General features: G+C 30.0%; 4 protein-coding genes across 7 annotated transcripts; 2 read left to right on the top strand and 2 right to left on the bottom strand.

Moving 5' to 3' along the window:
- Nucleotides 1–399: 399 nt before the first annotated feature.
- LOC145159886 (SEC-C motif protein) lies at nucleotides 400–2,128 on the bottom strand. Its single transcript, XM_079078937.1, has 5 exons — nucleotides 1,788–2,128; nucleotides 1,433–1,581; nucleotides 1,121–1,282; nucleotides 786–901; nucleotides 400–608 (listed from the first exon to the last, which is right to left on the bottom strand). Exons 1-5 carry the CDS (start codon nucleotides 1,999–2,001, stop codon nucleotides 569–571), a joined length of 681 nt encoding a protein of 226 aa, XP_078935063.1. The 5' UTR covers nucleotides 2,002–2,128; the 3' UTR covers nucleotides 400–568.
- Nucleotides 2,129–6,848: 4,720 nt separating this feature from the next.
- LOC145156680 (uncharacterized) lies at nucleotides 6,849–9,487 on the top strand. 3 transcript variants are annotated; one of them, XM_079075962.1, is made up of 9 exons: nucleotides 6,849–7,064; nucleotides 7,267–7,397; nucleotides 7,484–7,543; nucleotides 7,630–7,735; nucleotides 7,881–7,923; nucleotides 8,055–8,127; nucleotides 8,215–8,302; nucleotides 8,389–8,445; nucleotides 9,314–9,487. In XM_079075962.1, the coding sequence occupies exons 2-9, from the start codon at nucleotides 7,327–7,329 to the stop codon at nucleotides 9,353–9,355; spliced, it is 540 nt and encodes a 179-aa protein (XP_078932088.1). In that variant the 5' UTR covers nucleotides 6,849–7,064; nucleotides 7,267–7,326; the 3' UTR covers nucleotides 9,356–9,487. The 3 variants fall into 3 exon arrangements, with proteins under 3 accessions (XP_078932088.1, XP_078932087.1, XP_078932086.1); XM_079075961.1 differs by having other exon boundaries at nucleotides 7,259–7,397; XM_079075960.1 differs by having other exon boundaries at nucleotides 6,851–7,064; nucleotides 7,303–7,397.
- Nucleotides 9,488–13,084: 3,597 nt separating this feature from the next.
- On the top strand, nucleotides 13,085–15,439 carry LOC145159885 (programmed cell death 2 C-terminal domain-containing protein). Its single transcript, XM_079078936.1, has 8 exons — nucleotides 13,085–13,252; nucleotides 13,609–13,701; nucleotides 13,799–13,882; nucleotides 13,980–14,071; nucleotides 14,168–14,457; nucleotides 14,540–14,768; nucleotides 14,851–15,046; nucleotides 15,221–15,439. The coding sequence occupies exons 2-8, from the start codon at nucleotides 13,609–13,611 to the stop codon at nucleotides 15,293–15,295; spliced, it is 1,059 nt and encodes a 352-aa protein (XP_078935062.1). The 5' UTR covers nucleotides 13,085–13,252; the 3' UTR covers nucleotides 15,296–15,439.
- Nucleotides 15,440–15,899: 460 nt separating this feature from the next.
- NRPB4 (RNA polymerase II, Rpb4, core protein) lies at nucleotides 15,900–17,180 on the bottom strand. Of its 2 annotated transcripts, none has more exons than XM_079075958.1 (6): nucleotides 17,079–17,180; nucleotides 16,790–16,857; nucleotides 16,599–16,707; nucleotides 16,446–16,523; nucleotides 16,258–16,360; nucleotides 15,900–16,140 (listed from the first exon to the last, which is right to left on the bottom strand). In XM_079075958.1, the coding sequence occupies exons 2-6, from the start codon at nucleotides 16,836–16,838 to the stop codon at nucleotides 16,063–16,065; spliced, it is 417 nt and encodes a 138-aa protein (XP_078932084.1). In that variant the 5' UTR covers nucleotides 16,839–16,857; nucleotides 17,079–17,180; the 3' UTR covers nucleotides 15,900–16,062. The 2 variants fall into 2 exon arrangements, with proteins under 2 accessions (XP_078932084.1, XP_078932085.1); XM_079075959.1 differs by having other exon boundaries at nucleotides 17,109–17,174.
- Between the last annotated feature and the right edge of the window lie 3,769 nt (nucleotides 17,181–20,949).

Raw genomic sequence — 20,949 nt, 5'->3', positions numbered from 1 at the left:
TGTGTAAAAAATGAAGTGAATATGCATTTATAGGTGAATAAAATTGAAAAATGATTTTTTTTAAAATTTTTTTTTTTTACTTTTTGATCATTCTTGAACGGTTAAATTTTTGACCGTTGAGTGAATTAACCCCATTGCATCTCGTTACCGTGGCAACGCCTAATACCATAACACCAAATAACACGCACCCGGGGTGGTGTTCAAGGTGTTATGGCGCCGTTATTAGGGTGCCACGTTGGAATAACGCGTATGGACGTTGCCCATACCTACCGGTCTTAAAAAACACAAACAGCACCTTACAAAATCTTTACAGTCTCACAATGAAAGTAGGTTCTCATTTCAACTTTGCTCCTATATAACCATATAGAATATATGAATCATCGAACATACATAGCAACATGGGGAAAAAAAAATGTTTTATTTTCAAAATTTATGGGGTGAAATAATTAGTGGTGCACCCCACACATCGAAATTATTTCAGAAGCTACAATACTCCCGAAGTGGGAAGGGAAAACACTACAAAATAAACTAAACATCCATACGCACTTATCGCTGATCAACTTAATATTTAATTCTTGGTTGTTGTGCTCCCTTCAGCTCCACAACACCTTTGTAACAATCAAAACCAAAAGATTAAATTCAAATTTGGAACTTAACGAATCAATAAGTGAAAGGCCATTACTTGTAAACTAAAGTCTAAAGCATTAAGATTAGTGAGATTGCACCCTAATTAGATTAAAAGGATGTAATTGATATTACAAATAAACTGAAGTATGAAAATATACCGTTTGTATCTCTTTTTAGATCCACAAGGGCACAGTGCATTTCTACTTATTTGTCCACTCTTAGCCATGTTTGATTGGGCAAGATCCATTGGTGTTGATCCCATTAGCTGTTGGACCTACATAAATAAAGATATAAAATAGCAATTAAGATAAATTAGCAACATATGTAGTAAAACATATATGGGTGTCTAGTAAAGAGACTAGAGGTGTTGTTTCTTTTTACTTAATGCAGAAGAAACTGACTTAATAAAGTCAGGGAAAAAGAAGAGACATTTTTAAACATCATTTATACAGACAACATTTTATGGGAATAAGAACGACTTAATAGTTAATACCTCAGCTAAACTCTTTGGCATTGGCTTTCCTTCTTCCTTCATCTTCTCAATTTTCCTCTGAGCTTCTTTAGCCCAAGTGAATTTAGCCAAAGTATTTTCCACATCAGCTATAGTGCAATTACAACATTTTGCTGCTTCTTGCTTTTGACTAGGTTGGATATTCTACATTTGCAGTATATAGAAACTCAAATCAGTCATTAATACTCAAAATAAAGTCTTGAAGAACACATCTAAAGACTAAACAAATACACTAAATGAACATAGAAACATTTGAAACTGAAAACAATGTGATGATAACTAGTAGGGGACAACCTCTCCACTGGGATCAAATCCCCCAAGAAATCGAATTATAGCCTCTTGCTTCTCGAATGCATCTGCAAATGTGGCTTGACTGCTTCGACCAACCATGTATTGTTTGAAAGTACCCAACTTCCGTGCATTTTTCAGCTCATCCGCAAACCCTAACATATACATACATACATACATAAAGAGACAGAGAGAAAGAGATAGTCGTTTCTGGTTCAATTCGCCATTATTATGCGACTACGATTACAGTTTTCCAGAAAAATTGTTACTTAGTATACGGTATGTGTAAAGTTGGAAACGGAAATTTTGCGAAATGGAGCATAATTTTGGACAGGTTTGAAGTAATAGATTGCGATCTTACTAAAGAGAGTGAATGATTGCGACGTGACGTCTTCGTTAGCTGGTGAAGTGGGTTTTTTCCCCGTGAAGGCACCTTTGATCTTATTCATCCATGACTGATTGAGGTGGATGGTTGTGGAGATCCACTTGTGGTTGGTATTATACACTAGTTCGCTGGTGTAATTTGATGAAGAACGAGATAAAGAAGAGACAAGTATACGCCTTATTGCTGCCATTTACATCCTAGTCTCACTATTCATTCTTTGATTGTACAGGATGGAATTAGGGTTTGTGTTAATGAGCTTCTGGAAGTAGAACGCCACGAACAGCCACCAAGGTTGCAGCCTTGCAGGTTAACCGTATCAAAGGTGCACGACGCCTACCGGGTCGGGTACGTGACTTATATAATTTGTGCCTGTGTGGATATATTGAGATTTTCGATTAAACATCAATTTTTATTTATTTTCTAAAATAATTTGTTTTGTATTTTTTTTTCATTTTTTTTTATTCATCTTTTGTAGCATATTTACTGATAATTTTTAGACAACTTTTTAAGAAAAACTTTTAATTTTTTCTCTAAAAATTCACTTAACATTTTTAATATTGGAATAAGTAAGGTTCTTACTACTTCTTGCTAATCTTTATCATCATCTTTAATAACAACTTTATTTTTAACGAGAGTTGTATTATTATTTTTCCCAATGTTATTGTCATTTCTAAGAACAATATTGGCAGATGCAACAACGACATCATCACAAACATACTTACAAGTTTATGGGTTGACATAATGAATCTGAAATCTGGAAATTGTGATTCATATAAAACGTGTCCAACGTTTTTATGATTGTATCGGATTGTCATAATGATATTATGGTTATATAAATGTTTCATATGTAGCATATCCGGAAGGATAGTAGGGTATTAAGGATCGCTTTTAGATATATAAAATATAAGTTTGATTGGCATTATCTCTTCCGCTAGATGGCTTCTCAACAAAGCATTTTTCCTCTTTTGTTATCGGAGCTTTTTTAATAGATTGTTTTATTTCATTGTATTAACAATTGAAGCTTCTTCTATTTGACCATTATCTATCGATATACAACATTTTAAGCTTGAAATAACCCTTTCCAAGTGTTTTATATCACTTTCAACGATTATCTCTACAATAAACTACATTGTAGGATGTTGAAAAGACAGACATATATTATATTTGTCTTCCAAACATGTCTTCATTTTAATAAATCAAAGGAATCTATATTTGATGAAGTTTCTACATTATAGTTTTTAACAAAAATCATAATGTAAATACATTATCTATTCTTAATGACTGCCATGAACAGTCGATACAAATAACAACAGAATATGTCATACAAATAACAATAAAACTAGACGAATGCACACGCGTTGCGTGGGATATAAAAAAATATTTTATATTAAAAATAACTAAATCATTGTTATTAAAAATTAAATAATAATTTCATAAAAAATATAAAAAATATTTTTAGTATTGTTATTATGTTGAACTATATCATAAGAGATAAGGTTGGAACTTGAACCTGTTTTGCATATACAAAGTTATATGGTTAAAATAGAAAAAAATATAAATAAATAAATCGTTATTGTTATCTATTAAATAATAATTTTATATTAAATTAAAACATTAATATTAAATATTATCATTATGTAGAAAATACGATAATATAGAGACATCTTTTTATCTATCTTAAATTTTATCATTTTGTACAACATATGATAATAGAGACAACTTTTTATCTTAAATAGTAAAAAAAATGTTTTGTATCATAAATATTACCATAATTATGTAGAACATATGATAATAGTGACTTCTTTTATAAGGTTAAAACTTTAAATTGTATTACATACAGGGTTGTAAAACTTGGCTAACACAACCAAATAATCGGCATGTTACTTAAACTCGGCCTCCAATGGAAACGAGTTTGCCTAACTCAGCCAGAAGACACTCGGATATTTATTAAACTCGATCCAAATCTAAAAAATACGGTCTAAAATCATTTTCGAAATTCTGAAATTTAATTGGTCACTTGTCGACAAAGACAATCTCACCAAAGAATACACTCAACGTCCTACAAAGTTAGATGCAAGGAAGATCTCATAGCTTAGTCCCTTTGAAATATTTAACAACCTTTCCTATTTATAGAGGAGAATACATTTTCTTGTTTACTCTCACGATCAATGTGGGATGAAGACATTTTAATTAAACTCATTTCTTTATTTGCCAATAATTTCATTTTGTTAAATAAAATATTAAATAATAAAAATAAAATGTTATCCAGAAAATTTATTGTTCAATAGTTCCATTTTTCAGTAATCTCGTAAGTTGCTATAAAAAAATTAAGTTTTTATTGAATAATTTTTTGTTAAATCCTAAAATCAAAAATTTAGTTAAGTACTCAATATAGAAAGTTTGTTTATATGTATTTTCATGATTCAAAATGTCATTATAAAATGAATTCATTTATAAAATATAAGCGAGTATATATTTCGTGTTTTTAAATCAAAATGATTTTTCAAACAATTATAATTTTATGTTTAGGTAGATTTTTTTATATTTATATAACATTATGTAACTTATAATATTATTATAAACAATTTGAATAATCATGAGAGTTTCAAATGTATGTGGTGAAAGGAAAATGCTTCATTTATCGGTCCAAATTGATCAAACTCGGACCGATTCAGCTTAATATACAAAACTACATAACGTTTTTTCTATTGAAACCCGGTTTGTATATATTTTGTGTTTTTGAATCAAAATTATTTTTCAAACAATTATAATTTTATGTTTAGGTAACTTATTTATAATATTATTAGAAACAATTTGACAAATCATGGGAGTTTCAAATGTATGTGCTGAAAGGAAAATGCTTCCTTTATCGATCCAAATTGATCAAACTCAGACCGATTCAACTCAACATACCAAACTACATAACGGTTTTTCAGCTGAAACTGAACCTAAAAAAATCTTGTTCAAAACCATTTTCAGGATTCTAAAACTTAAATGGACAGTTGCCAATAAAGACAATCTCACCAAAGAATACCCTCAACATCCTAAAAAGGTAGGCATAAGGAAGTTTTCATGGTTTGGTTCCTTTGAAACATTTCACAACCTTTCCTATTTATAGAAGAGGAAACGTTCTCTTGTTTACTCTCACCATCGATGTGGGATGAAGACATTGTAATAAAACACACTTTCTTGTTTATAAAACATTATTCAACTTATTTAGTAAAACACCCTTTCTCTTGTTTACCCTTTCTTTATTGTTCAATAGTTCCATTTTTCTATAATCTCGTAAGTGGTTATCCAAAAAAGTAAGTTTTTATTGAATAACTTTTTGTTTAATTCTAAAATCATAAATTCAGTTAGGTACTTAATATAGAAAGTTTGTTTATATGTATTTTCATGATTCAAAAATTCATTATAAAAAGAATTCATTTATAAAATATAATCTGAGTATATATTTCGTGCTTTTGATCAAATTGAATTTTCAAACAATTATAATTTTATGTTTAGGTAGATGTTTTTTTATATTTATATAACATTATGTAACTTTTTTAAAATATTATTGGAAACAATTTGAAAAATCATGGGAGTTTCAAATGTATGTAATGAAAGGAAAATGCTTCTTTTATTGTCTAAATAGATCAAACTCGCACCGATTCAACTAAATATATCAAACTACATATTTTTTTATAGTGAAACCTGGTTTGTATATATTTCGTGCTTTTGAATAAAAGTGATTTTTCAAACAATTATAATTTTAGGTTTAGGTCGATGCTTTTTTATATTTATATAAAATTATGTAACTTATTTATAATATTATTAGAAATAATTTAAAAAATCATGGGAGTTTCAAATGTTTGTTGTGAAAGGAAAATGATTCCTTTATCGGTCCAAATTGATCCAGCTCCGGTTCAAGTCAATATACCCAATTACATAATTTTTTTTTCTAACTGAAACACGATTTAAACCTGAAAAAATTCAGTTCAAAACCATTTTTGGAATTCTAAAAGTTAACTAGACACTTGCCAATATAGACAATCTCACCAAATAATACCTTCAAAATCCTACAAAGGTAGGCATGAGGAAGTTCTCATGGTTTGGTCCCTTTGAAACATTTCACAACCTTTCATATTTATAGATGAGGAAACATTCTCTTGTTTACTCTCACCATCGATGTGGGATGAAGACATTGTAATAAAACACCATTTCTTGTTTATAGAACATTATTTAACTTATTTATAATATTATTGTAAAGAAATTGAAAAGTCATGGGAGTTTCAAATGAATGTGGTGAAAGGAAATTAAAAAATAGGGTTTCAAATGAATGAGATTCAAGAAAAAATGCTAGCTTTATAAGTATGTATGATACTCATCTGTAAGATTTTGAGTCATATTTTTTCAAGAGAAAACTAATATCAGACAAAAAAAAGTTGTAATGATTTATTTTCTATGAAAATTAGATCTTATAAAACAACCATTAAATCCATTGAATAAATATTAGGATTTCGCAGTACGAATTACTAAAAAGTACACGCTTTTCTTATTTCGTAGATGATATATGAGGAAATCTATTTTTTTCACAAACGAGAAAAACCATGATTATGCACGTGGCATGTGAAAAAATATAACATTTTTTTAAGATGACATGTGAGGAATTCATTTTTTTGCGAATGGCATATGAGGGAACCTCATTTTTTTTTCTGCCTGAGAAAATCTCTTGTAAATATGAATAAGTTTTCATTTTATCCCCCTTAAATACCAAAACGATTTTCATGCGTTGGATTTACATATAATAGAGATTTTTGCAGATGTCTATATGTAAAAGTTATGGCTATTTAGATAAATATTTTGATTTTGCTTAAATTTTAAATAAATAATAAATAAGATTAATGTAATTTGTTTTTTTTATTTAAAATTAAAAAAAATAAAGTAGATTTTATTTAAAATAAAAAAAAAATAAAGTAGACAACTCTAGGACTCTAGTAATTATTCATCTAGCCGAGGACTACAGGTAAAATTGTACAATAGTCTAGGGGGGTAATGTAATTCAATCTTCCCGGAAAGAAAAGAGCAAAAATGGCTCATACTCTTCAGTCTCCTCGTACAACCGCTCGCTCGCGGCCGCCGCCACCGCCACCGCCACAACCTCCCTGATCTTGCTTTTATCCGTTCAAATTTCTGTTAGGAGAAGCATAGTTCGAAGATATATCCGTAAAACTTCCAGCTCTTTTGGCATCTTCTAAATCACCCAAAACGGTATATTACAAGCTTTTACTATATACAATATCTTCACGGACCTCCAATTAGGCTACGTTAAGTTAATTACTCTCCCGTTGACAGTTGAACACCACCTCTCTCTTAATTTCACAGGCGGTTTTCGTTTTATGGTTTTGTGCATGGGCAACTGTAAATTTTGGTGTTTGTTGATTAACAAATCTATCATATACAAGTGTTGTAGGGTTTGTAATTCAGTAACATTCCTCAAATCAATCAGGTTTAGTGAGAGACAGAGAGAGAGATGGGGAGAGCAAAGAAGGGTCCCAAATTCGCTGTAATGAAAAAAACTGTCTCTCATAAAGCGATTAAACAGTAATCATTCTCTTTCCTCTGTTAGTTTTTGCTCATTAACGTTTCTATCCCTTGACTGTTGTTAATCATGCTGTTTCTTTCTTCAGACATAAAGAAGACCTCTTGAACCCTAATAAAAAGGATTTAACAAAGCTCCCTAGAAATGTGTGAGTTTGTAATTCATCATGTTCTTGTCTGTTGTATATCATGATTTGAAGCATTTGATTTGTGATTTGTGATTTGCAATTTGCAGACCCTATGTTTCTTCTGCTCTGTTCTTTACATACAATACAGCTCTTGGGCCACCTTATCGAGTTTTGGTTGATACCAACTTCATCAATTTCTCAATCCAAAATAAAGTGAGTTTTGCTTAATTTGTTATTTTTTGCTTTTCAATTGTAATTCAAAGATACTTTTTTATGCAAATCTCAGTACTTTTTTGTGATAACTTACTTGTTTTACTTTTGCAATCTGGACTGAAAATGTTACAAACTTTTGATGTAGTTGGACTTGGAGAAGGGAATGATGGACTGCTTATATGCAAAATGTAAGCTTTGATGTGTGTGTCCTCTTAAACTTTGCATTTATTTTAAGGGCAAATGGAGTAGTACTCTTTTACATTGATTAAAAGGGCATTATATTAATGCATTCTAATTAAATTTTTTTTCTCCCTAAAAGGCACTCCATGTATTACCGATTGTGTGATGGCTGAACTTGAGAAACTTGGTCAGAAATATCGTGTTGCTTTAAGGTAATCTCATTGTTCTTCATTCTTTACACACCATAATTATTCATCATTATTTTACTTCAAAGAAAGTTTGTATTATTGGTGAAACAGAATTGCCAAGGATCCTAGATTTGAAAGGCTTCCTTGCACACACAAAGGAACTTATGCTGATGACTGCATTGTTGAAAGAGTTACTCAGGTAAATATCTTTATCTTTTAAACCCCTGAATAATGGGTTCAATACAATCATATGTTGTGTTAAATCCCATTTTTTTTTTGAAACAGCACAAGTGCTATTTGGTAGCGACATGTGATAGAGATTTAAAGCGTAGGATTCGCAAGGTATGTTTTCTTTTTTTGTTTTTATATTATAAAATGTGTATGATTGGAGGTTTAAATTTAATTTTGATGAAAATTTTGGTAATAATTAGATACCTGGTGTGCCAATTATGTATATCACACAACACAAGTACTCAATTGAAAGATTGCCTAAAGCAATGTTTTAAAAACCGGTTTTTTAGTTGAACCGGTATGGTAACTGGTTCCCGGTTCAACCGTCGGGTCAACCGGTTTCTATAATTTTCATCTTTTTTCCTATTTTCTTATACATACATACATATATAAATAATGAATTTGACGTTTACTAGTTCAAACATTAAAAATATACATAAAAATGAGTTGTAGATCAATCCAAATACATTAAAATAACACATAACCATAAGTTTTAGTGTTCTACATCAATCCATATACATCAAAAAGAAAATAGAATATAATACCGAAACAAAATATAGTTTTTGATGACTACAAACATATCAAAAAACATTATAACATTTATCATATGTTTTTATTTAGAGAAAACTAAATAGATTTGAAAAAAATCACCAAAGTTTATTATGTAAATGGGTATTTCGCATGTGTTTTTATTCGGGTTAACCGGTTCAACCGGTTTATTTTGACCGGTTCAACCGAGTTTTTCTAAAAACCGGCCGGTTCAATCCGGTTCAGAAATTGACATAAAACCGGTGATAGTTGAACCGCTCTCTTCCCCGGTTCCCGGTCCAACCGGTTCGACCGGCCGGTTCAAACCGGTTTTTAAAACATTGGCCTGAAGCAACAGTGGGTGGAGGTAGGCTTTCCTATTCACCCATAGCTAACATACTTTCATACCATTATTCTTTATAAATCTCTAATCTTTTTTTTTCTGTTACAGCTTCAAGAATGTGACATTTTAGGTGTTCATGGTTTGCATTAGAGTCTGTTTTTGATAATATGTTGCTGTTATCAGTTTTTAATTTATCGGTTTGTGTTATGATACTTGTAATATATGAGATGAATTTGGAGATGGATTTTGTAAACTTTAAAAGCAACTAGTTGTTTTTGTTGATTTGTTTCCAAGGACTCGATTGGCTGTGTGTTTCATTGTGTTTGATGTCTGAATATACTAACCATGAAGGAGTTGCAATTTGAAAATTTGCCAACAAATGTAAAACTTAGTTGTCAAAGTAGGATTTGAAAATGGCAAATTGCAAAAAGTAGCAGTATGCTATTTATTTTCATCTGTGATAGCAACATTTTTACTGATAGTAACAGCAATAATTGATAAACCAGGAGTAATTGGTTTCTTCAAGAAACGACCCCCATATCACATCTGTTCTGTGATGCTCAAAAAACGTTATAAATCTTTCAACAATTACAGCATGATTCTCTGTGCCACTTGCCCTTGGGTAATTTCCTACGTGTTAGATCATGATCCGGGGACTTGAACTAACATCAACAGGAAACTGTGCTAAAAGTGGCAATAAAGCTTGTAAAACGAGTGCATCTTTGCAGCCATAATCCTCTATATAAAAATTGACTTGTTCAAAAAAAGTTTTAAAAAAACCCGTAAAAAAAAAAAAGATCGGACAAAATGAGTAAAAAGAGTTAAACTTGGATCAAAAGTGTAAACTTGAAAGAGATTGAGAATGGTTTTTTTCTCCAAAAAAAAAACTTTGTAATATGGAGAAAGATAATGCAAGAGTATTTGTTGTTTATAATTACTGAAATTGCTCTTCTAGTTTTTTTTGACAAAATTGAAAACGTGTGGTAAAAAATTTACTAAAGAGTATAATTGTGCTTTTATAACTTTTTTTTTTCATTTCCATTCAACTCAAGAATACATACCAAATTTATTTTCATTTTCTTTTTTTTAAACTAGGAAACAAGAAAATACAACATACCTTTCGATTGGCCTCCTTTTTTTCCTTTAAAAAATACTAGGTGTGAAACTCATATACTATACGTGTTTATTAAAAATAAAAGTTTAATATTAATGTGTAAACAGTAAACATTTTTTAAAGAAAATACTTTTACATAGATATAATAAATTGGTAAGTAATTCAATTTATACTAATAAAAAACTATTGACATATTTTAAATAATAATATTGAAAATTAAGATGTAAACATTAAATATTTTTTAAAGTAAACTTTAAATAAATACAAATAAATGATGAATAAGTAGGTAACTGAATCTACACTAATAAAAAAAACTATTGACATTGTAAATAGTTTGTTATGAATCAAAATTTCCAAATACTTATTTGAATCACAAATTAAAATTAGCAGGGTTATAATAGACATTTCTGATTAAATTCGGAAGTATTAGAAACGTGTATGTTGATATCCACATGATATACTTGGGTTGACATTTAGATTGTTACCGACAACATACGTACACTTTCTTGATGACGATGTTTCACTGTTGCTGCTGAAATTAAAAAACATTGAGAAAACTATAGACGATGTAAGTTATACTATAAGTATAAATATTTGTAACTTAGCGTATATATTAAGAAAAAAAAAGATAAAATAAACATAGTGGCATCATCAAAAATGATATATAACATATTTATTAAATTAAAATTGAAAATATATTCAAAGAATGATGATCATTACAACCATTAGGCATGTAATAATAACAATAGTTAATACAAATATGTATTGGTTATGTTGCAAAAGGTCTACATAGAAGTAATTAATCAATAAACTTAACATCAAATGTGTAACATAAAAATATGGATGAAAAGTCAAATAAATTGCATGATAGAAAAAAAAAATCATTTGGTGTAATGAACATATAATTAGATCTTCTGTTATCCAAATATAATTTTTTTTGGTCGTTATCATCTTTAGATAATGGACTTGTAATACTAAAATTATAAGTAGATTGGAAACTTGTATGTTGATGATATATTTAGATTCACATTTTCATTGTCACCGACAACATACATCAATTATTTGAAGATGTTAAATGTTATTGTGGATGGTTACCTACAGTTGATATATAATAGTAACAACAATTAATAAGAAAATGTTTTGATTATGTGACATAAAAAGTGATACAATATAAAACAATATTTTTTTTATATAATACATTAAAGACAAAATTACAAAAATGGTCCTTGTGGTTTGCCAAAAATAACAAAGTTAGTCTCTGCTAATTTTTTTTTATGCAAATGGCCCTTATGGTTTGCAAAACTTGTACAGATGACCCTTTTTACTAACGCCGTTACTATTCAGCCGTTAGCGACTGAATCTGTAAGGGCATTTTCGTCTTTTCAAGTATAAAGGGACTGAATTCGTGACATTTGGTAAACTACAATGACCATTTTTGAAATTTCTTTGAAAAAGACAAATAAATTGCTAGGGGAAGGATTCAACTCATGACCTCCACCCTCTTAAATTACCAAAGCCTTAACCAATTGAGCTGAATGCTCTCTTGGTTAATTATTTCCTAAAACTAATTTATATAATAACAAAATCGTTAAAACATAAACAATAAATAGTAACGGCGTTAGGAAAAAGGGTCATCTGTGCAAGTTTTACAAACCACAAGGGCCATTTGCATCCAAAAAAGTTAGCAGGGACTAACTTTTTTACTTTTGGCAAACCACAATGACCATTTTTGTAATTTTGTCTACATTAAATATAAAATGAATTTTAATAAAATGAATGACAGTCAAACTAAATTGACTTGTAGATAAACAATTGTTAATTGACATGGAACATAACATTGGATTTTCTTTTATCCAAATATAATTTTCTATATTTGTGTATGTCTTTAGGGTCGTTTGAATCCATATCGTATTTGTATCTTTAAATAATAATTCATATAATAAAACTATAATGAAAAAATGTTATAAATTTTTAAAAGTTCAATTAGTAAAATGAAGATATTATAAATTCAAACTTGTAGCTATATAAAAATAATGTTAATATATCAAAACATGGTTTTACATGACCTAAGCCTAAACTGCAAATTCATTTTTTTTCTTTGTTTGTAATTGTATTACATGTATAAAATATAGATTATATGTACAACTTAATTGTCATATAACATATAAAAATACATATTATAGATAGATAAAATATTTAAAAAAAATAGTCTTAAAATGAATTAACTATAGAAAATTTAAAATCCTAAAACTCACCACTAAAATTAGTTTATCTTTTGACAATATTATTTTATAACATTTCATTATTTTAAGTCATGTAACAAAAAAATCAATAATCAATGTTTTTAATGTTGGAAAAACACAAACTATTTACTATTATATTAATTTTATGGAGAAAAATGTCTTCAATAACTACAGTTATTAATTATAGTATTGATTTATACATTTAATACAATGAATACAATGAATACTTTGTATATATAATAGAAGTATTAATTAGTGGAATTTATTATTTTTCTATTATAAAAAAAATTGAAAATACCACAAAATAACATATAGAATTTAAATAATTTAAAAATCTCATATAATAATATGTGGCAAAAATCTTAAGAAAATGATATGCGTCAAAATTATCTTCATTTATTAGGCAGATGGAAAAGAGAGAGATATTTAGCCAAGGGACTAAAGGTGAAATTTTACAATAGTCCAGGGGGTTATGTAATTAAATGATTCAATCTTCCCGGAAAGAAAAGAGTAAATGAGCGCATACTCTTCAGCCTTCTCGTACAACCCAACCCGTCGAGCTCGCGGCCGCCGCCACCGCCTTCTGATCTTGCTTTTATCCGTTCAAATTTCTGTTGGGAGAAGCATACGTTCGAAGATATATCCGTAAAACTCCTAGCTCTTTTGGCATCTTCTAAATCACTCAAAAGGGTATATTACTATATTACATGCTTACTTATACTTATATACAATATCTTCATGGACCTCCAGTTAGGTTACGTTAAGTTAATTACTCTTCCGTTGACAGTAGAACATCACATCTCTCTTAATTTCATAGGCGGTTTTCGTTTAGGGTTTTGTGCATGGGCAACTGTAAATTTTGCTCGTTCTTTACCATTACACATATTTTGGTGCTTGTTGATTCACAAATCTTCTCAAGTTTCTGTATTTGTACTAGTTCTCGCTGTCGATTTAAGTTTGTCTACAGGATTACAATCGAAATTACATATTGAGTGATATGCTTGTTCTTGTTCTAATTGTATCACATCTCATTTACTTTGTTCAAGATGGGGGAAGTCATGCTAGGCATGCCCGGACTTTGGGCTGATGATAATTCTGAAGCAGCTGATCATTATACAACCAAAATCGGTGGAGTTCCTGTAAGTAAATTGAACAATGCAAATACATTAGTGTGATTCATGTGATACTACAATTTATGCTGCTATATAACAAGTCTACTGTCTCCTCCTTTTGCAGGATTGGCCTTTTCTCCATTCGATTATAAAATCTGATCTTCTTAAGTGTGATTCATGTGGAGAGAAACTATGTCTTGTGGCTCAGGTTAATGTTAATTTCAAGTCATTGATTTTTATGATCTTAGATCTTTGAATGAAATTGAAGTGGTTTATAACTGTGCTTTATTTGCTTTAATTCCCAGATTTATGCTCCTATTTCCAGCACAACAATGACAACAAAAGAGCGTGTTATTTACATATTTTCTTGCATTGCAACAGCTTGTGAAACCAAGAGGTAGTTTATACTTTATACTTATACAGTTATACTGTTTTGTTAAGTAAATAATCACAAATCATAATTACTTATTCAAAAATCTTTTTTCATATACAGATGGCGTGCTCTTCGTGTTCAGAGATCTTCCACTGATAAAGATTCAAACCCTTCATCCCATGATTCTGTTGCATCACCATCAACCACTAAGTTGCAAGATGATCCATGGGCATTCAATGATGAAGAAGAAGAAGACGATGAAATAGACCTTGATGCCATATGTAAGGCCCTTAATGAAGCCACAGGTTTAGCTTCAGCTTCCAAAACGAAAAAGCAGAATACTTTATCAGATTCAATTGAAAACCCCTCACCTATAAGCCTAAGTAGAGCCATTGATGACAAGACACCAGGTATGACTACTTTTCCGAGAAAAATGTTAATAATTTTATATTTTGGGTAAATAAGATAAAAGAATGGTTTTATTGGTTGCAGTGTTACCATGCTTTTATATATATCCTAAGGAGGAAAATTATTTAGAGGATGCTGCTGCTCTCAATAAGAGTGAATCTAAACATAAAATGGAAGAGAACAAAGATGATGATAATGATGAGAAAGAATTATGGATAGGGGAAAGTTATGAGTATGATAGAACCCTACATGCTGACAAAACTTATCTTAAATTCAAGAAACGATTGGATGTGTATCCAGAGCATTGTTTCAGGTATGTAAATTGTTATGAAAGATGATGAAAAAGGTGTTTTTTTTTTAATTATTATAATTGTTGAGTTTGTGTGTGTGGGCAGATACTCATATGGTGGGAAGCCACTTTTGGCAACTTCAGAAGCAGGGGATCCTGGAAGATGTTTGTTGTGTGGTGAATTAAGGCACTATGAAATGCAGCTTATGCCTCCATTGTTATATTTTCTACAGGAAGCATCAAAGAATCAGTCATTGGAAAATTGGGATTGGACGAGTGTAATTGTGTATACTTGTTCTAAGGTAAGTTCACTTCATACAAAGTTTCTTTCCCAAATTTGTATAGAAAAGGGATATTGAAAAAAGGTTAAAAGCAAGAAATAGCATTTATGACATTAACCCTAAAAATGAATGAAGGTAAGATGCCATAATAAGCAAATGGTTGCTATTTCTTACATTGTGTTATTTTTGGTGAAGGGATGTGCACCTTTGAAGCAGGAATGTAATGAGTGGATTGTGGCTGAAGAGGTCGTGGTCATACAAACAGAGTAGAAAGTCAACATTTATTTTGACCATACAAAATCATTTCGTTTGATAAATTCATATGAAAAATTGTCTCATTTTGTATAGACTGTTGAAAAATTATATTGTTTTTGTTTAAAATTTAAACCTGAAATCAACCCAAACTCATTATCATCTTCTATTGTTTTTGTTGGGGTGTTCATTGGAATGGATCAGTTCAATCTGATACTAACAAATAAATCTAAATTGATTTTGGTTTGTAAAATATAAGACCTAAATGATTCAAATTAAATTAAGATCCGATCCGAACCAACCAAATTATAAATTATAATTCGGTTGGATAGGTTTTCACATTTCAGTTTTCAAGAATCTAGACATTCCAAAATTCATATAACTTTAAAATTAACAAACTTTGATTTCTCAAAATCATATCCACAAAAATGTTCATTCGTTGCCATCTTTGTGTACTCGAATAAAAGAAACAAAAAAACAAAATAACTATTTATGAATTATAATTATATTGGGTATAAAAGTAGGATGCTAAAAATGAACATCAAACCTTTGATAAAAAAATCCATCAAAGTAGGATACTAAATATAAACATTACACCCAGTATTACAAAAAAGGTACAATGTAAACTAAACAACCTGATATTGCATTACAATTATTGGCCAATATTTAGGTCAACATTACACCCAATACAAGGTTTACTAGAAACACAACATCCATCATCATTATCATCATCACCATCATCAGAAGAAGAAGCAGAAGCAGAAAAATACATATATAGTCATAAACTACTCAAACTTTTTAATTAAAGACATATCATTCAGCATCTTCTCAATAGCCTCATCATCATGTCCACGTCCCCTCGACTGAAGAAAAAAAAAACAATTTAACATTTCAAGACTATGCAATTTTTTATTTTTATACAGAAGGCTACTTAGAAGGAGGAGTAAATGGTCATTTAGCATAAAAAGGCAAGTAAGTACCTTGATAGATGGGACCATAGCAATGGCTTCCTCCACAGTTTCAGGGCAAAGATTTCCAAGAACACAAAGCTCAAATTCTGCTAACTGTTGTCTACTTAGCAATCTGAATATTGGTTAAGAAATATCAAAAGATGATAACAATATTAATTATTAAGAACATGATTTTACATTGCAGTTATTAAGGATACTCTCGAACTTGTCTAACAGCATCTGGATTCTTGTAACGACTGAATCGCTTCACATATTGCAGTGACTTCTCAAACACTCTGATCATGATCATCAACAGTAAAAGATTAATTCCACAAAGCAAAACGAGGTGAAAGAGAGCAATTTATACTCACTGAGAAACTTGATTCAATGGATCTTCAGACATCTGTTGAAGCTGTTCATATTTGTGTTCAAGAATCAAGGAGACTTCACAGTTCATTAGACACTTGGCCTTCAAAAACTCTGAAAACCCATATTTGGTTATCAATTTGTGTTCATAATACAATGGCAAGAAAGAAACAGATAAAAAAAACTTTGGGTTTACCATCGCCTATTTTCAGCTCTGCAGCATTCTCTTCTTCTTCTCCAGACATACTGAGAGATAGCTTAAGCCTGAAGATAAGATAAACAGCGATTATAATCTGCAGTTCAGTTCCTAAAATCACAATCTTGCTCATACACAGTGACGATGTCCGGATAGGGCTTGTAAGAGGGTTCGCTCTTTTTTGCAAAATTTTAGGTCATAAATCAACGAAATTTCACCCACTATAATCGATTTATGTATTTCGTCATGCATACACATCGAAAGAGGGGTAAATAAACGATTGAAGTACCTGTGTCAATGATCGATCCGATAATCTAACCTGGAGAGATCGCAACGAAAACGAAGAATGAAGGCCAAAGAAAAACCCTGAGATATGTTATAAAACAACGCCTGAAATTTGCATAAAAGCTTTTTGAGTATACCATTATGCAGTTTTAATCCCTGAACTATATTAACTTTGTATTTTTATTCCCAGTAAATAATAGTTTTAATCCTTTCTTTTCCTGAACTATTAGCTTTGTATTTCTAGTCCTTAGATAAAAAGGGGTGACAACGATTTGGGTTCATGTTTAAATTAAATAGGGTTAGAAAATCTCAACCAGAGTGTTCTCAACCTATTATAAATGATATTTACCCCAATGAACACATAAATCGATTATAGTGGGTGAATAATGACATCGATAAGGCTATAAGGAGTGTCGGTATTTTACTACGTGTAGGATTAGTTTGCACAAAAGTCGTGCATGCCTTTCTTTAGAATACCACCCCTATGCAACGTCGAGTGAACAATCATGGGTTAGGCTACGATGCAATACAAATGAGAGAGAAAGATAAATAGTCATATGACCATTTCAAATTTGATTCTTTTAAACATTTTTTTTAAACCTTATAAATTAAATCTATAAATACCAATAAAACTTTCACACTATAACACATAATATTTTCACTTCTTTCTCTCTATATTACAATCCCAAAAATGGATCAAAATTCAAACACCCCACACACCCACTTTACCTGCTGGCACATTCGCACTCTACACAACACTTTGCCAATATCCGAATTTTGAATCACCATCGGGATGTTTCATGAATATGTTTTTCCGAACAAACTCATCAATTCCACAATCACTCCTTTTCCAACAACCATACCAACAAAACTAATTCCAACAACCAAAGCTTTTCCAAACACCAAACCAATTCCAACAATCACAATTTCAACAACTTCAAACTCCACCTTCACAACCACCACCTTCACAACAACCACATTCCCAACCCCAATCTCCTCACGATGATGTCAAAACGGTGTTGGAAACTCAACCACAATCATCAAGAAGGCAACAAAGGGACAAAGGAAAAAAGGGATGAAAATGAGGAAGCGACGCTAACAAAAACTTGGATTGCAATATCAATCGATGAACATAAGGGAAACGCCCAAACCGGGACAACATTTTGGAACCGCGTTCTAGCACACTTCCACACACAAATGGGAAAAGATGCAATATAACATATTTAATAAAAAAAGTCATTTATTTATTAACTATAAAAATATCGTTTATTTATTAATTATATTATTTTGAAAATTTTGCATTTTTTAAAGGTGAATACCAGACTTACGATGGTGTCAACAGAAAATGGCGCGAGTTAAGAAGTAGTTGTACAAGTTTTAACGGAATCTACCTCAACCTCACAAACATGCGTTATAGCGGGTGTAATGTTTTCGACATTTTAAGCGTCGCTCTTCAAGAATACAAAATCATCAATGGTGGTAAGCCATTTGGTCATCGTGTTATGTTAGCCGGATCAAAATGGGTCATTGATCCAAGTGCGCTTAGTCACTCGCAAAGACAATCCACCGGTTCCAACAAACGAGCAAGAACTTCGAAGTCGGAAGCGGGTTTTGGAGTTGACCTCAATGAAGATGATGACGATAACGACGAGCTGGAAGAGGTCACCCTTCGACGCCCAATGGGAAGGGACAAGGTGAAAAAAGCGACATATTCATCGAGAAGGGACAAAGGAAAAAAAATGGCGTTTAACTAGAACCAAATTTCGTTCAAATGCTTTCAAAAAAAGTAAAAAAAAATAATAATTAATAAATAATAAAAAAAACTTGATGATCGTCTTGACTTTCTTAAAAAAAAAAAAACAAAAAAAAAACAAAATTAGAATACAAAACCACAATCAACAACTTGAAAATGATAAACATGTCATCTCATCTGGATCTTCCACCGGATCCACTCGAACTTTTTAACAAGCTCCATACAAGTATAAGGATTTATAAATTTTAAGTTTTAATGTAATTTTTAATTTAAGCATAACGCTTATTTTTAATTTTATGTTTTTTTTAATGTAATTTTTATTTTCAGTTTTAGTAATGTACTTTTAATTTGGTTTAATGAATTTTTTTTTTTTAAATCTTGTATTTTTAATAAAATTGAGTATTTAAAAAAATAAAAAATAAAATTGTTTACTGATGTGGAGTGGTAAGTATTTCCTAAGTAGAGTACGTATTAGAAAAAAATATAGTGAAGTTGATAGACGGTGATTTTGAATAAATATATTGTAGACCACTCCTTATAGTTTAACTATATGTTAGGAAATTATGAAAAAATCTTTATTTTCGAAATACATAGTCATTTCAAAAATGATCCGGAGTTTTTTCATTCTCCAACATCACTTCTAAATTTTTATACATATGTTACGCAATATTTCATGAAGAACATGTTCAATACGTAAGTACGTAAACACATATATATATATATATATATATATATATATATATATATATATATATATATATATATATATATATATATATATATATATATATATATATATATATATATATATATATATATATATATATATATATACTACTTTTATTTGATCATTTTGTATACATAGAAGTATGCTATTATTATATATATTCTGCTTTTGTTAACATTTTTTATGATTGAAAATTATGAACACCCAGGATTTAAATGTTATAATTTTGTTCAAAATCTTAAACATTGTGATATTGTTTAAAAATCTTGTATATGTTCGAAAATCATATTAAGCTTATGTTTTTTTTAATACTTTATGTGTAGCCATTTATTAAGGTTGTGTCTATGATTAAAAAAATCATATTGTCTGTGTGTTGAGTGATAATCAAATAAAAGAAATAAAGTCATCGGGTCTATCATCTATGCCATGATGTTTTTGCGGTCAGGACTCCCACCAACAACGAGTGTTAGAGGTCATGGACAAGCTGTTTGCCGATATTTTTCACCTAATCTAGGTGTTGAGATTACTTTAGAAAAATATCTTCACATCCACTTGAACCGTCATCGAATACAGTAATTTTTTCTATTTCTTGATATGATAATCGCACATGTGAAACTGTGTCGGAGACTAATCTTCGTTTGAGCGATTATTGACCAAAAGATAGAAATTCATTCATAGTTTTTGTAGATAACGACATAAATTATTTTGGGAAATATATTATGTGTGAAGTTTTTTTTATAAATAAAATGAAATTATATAATTAGAGAATATATGGTGGTTATATTTAGTTGGTGTGTTATTTGGTAGCATTTTTTCTTAAATTATAAAACAGTCCATAAATATTATAAATAGTGATAGTAATAATTCACAAAAAAAAAAAAAAACATGATAAATATAAAAACGTATTTAAAATAATGCATATATATCATACTTTGAAACGAGTGTGTATATTTTTTACGGTGGTTTCCTTATAAATAGCACGCCTTAACAGTAGAAAGTTCGTTTTGTAAATAGAAACAATACATTATCTTAGAAAAATCATATAAACTTCATAAATTATCGAAATGAATCGATTCTAACTTTTATAGAAACCTAACATAATATTCTACAACTTTCATGTTTTAAGTTTTCAAAAAAAAAAAAAAAAAAAAAAAAAAACGGAAGACGATTTATTTTCTGAAAAGCAAAATGATATTGTCATAAAAATAATGTAAAATTCATATGTTATCAGAATGTTTCAATTCAAATCGTTGTGAAAACCTAACACACATGTTTACGATTTCTATGTTTTGAGTTCCTTAAATTTTGGATGTTTTCTATGTCAAATTGTTGGGGTTTTAAGACATTATTTTCAGATATAAACATTGTTGTCATTCAAGATTGACAAAATGTGTT

Source organism: Lactuca virosa, chromosome 2 (assembly GCF_052849685.1).
Source record: "Lactuca virosa cultivar CGN04683 chromosome 2, Lactuca_virosa_CGN04683_v6, whole genome shotgun sequence".
Classification (NCBI taxonomy): Eukaryota; Viridiplantae; Streptophyta; class Magnoliopsida; order Asterales; family Asteraceae; genus Lactuca; species Lactuca virosa.
Note: the sequence above shows the minus strand (reverse complement) of the source record. Positions and strands in the feature narration are given on the sequence as shown.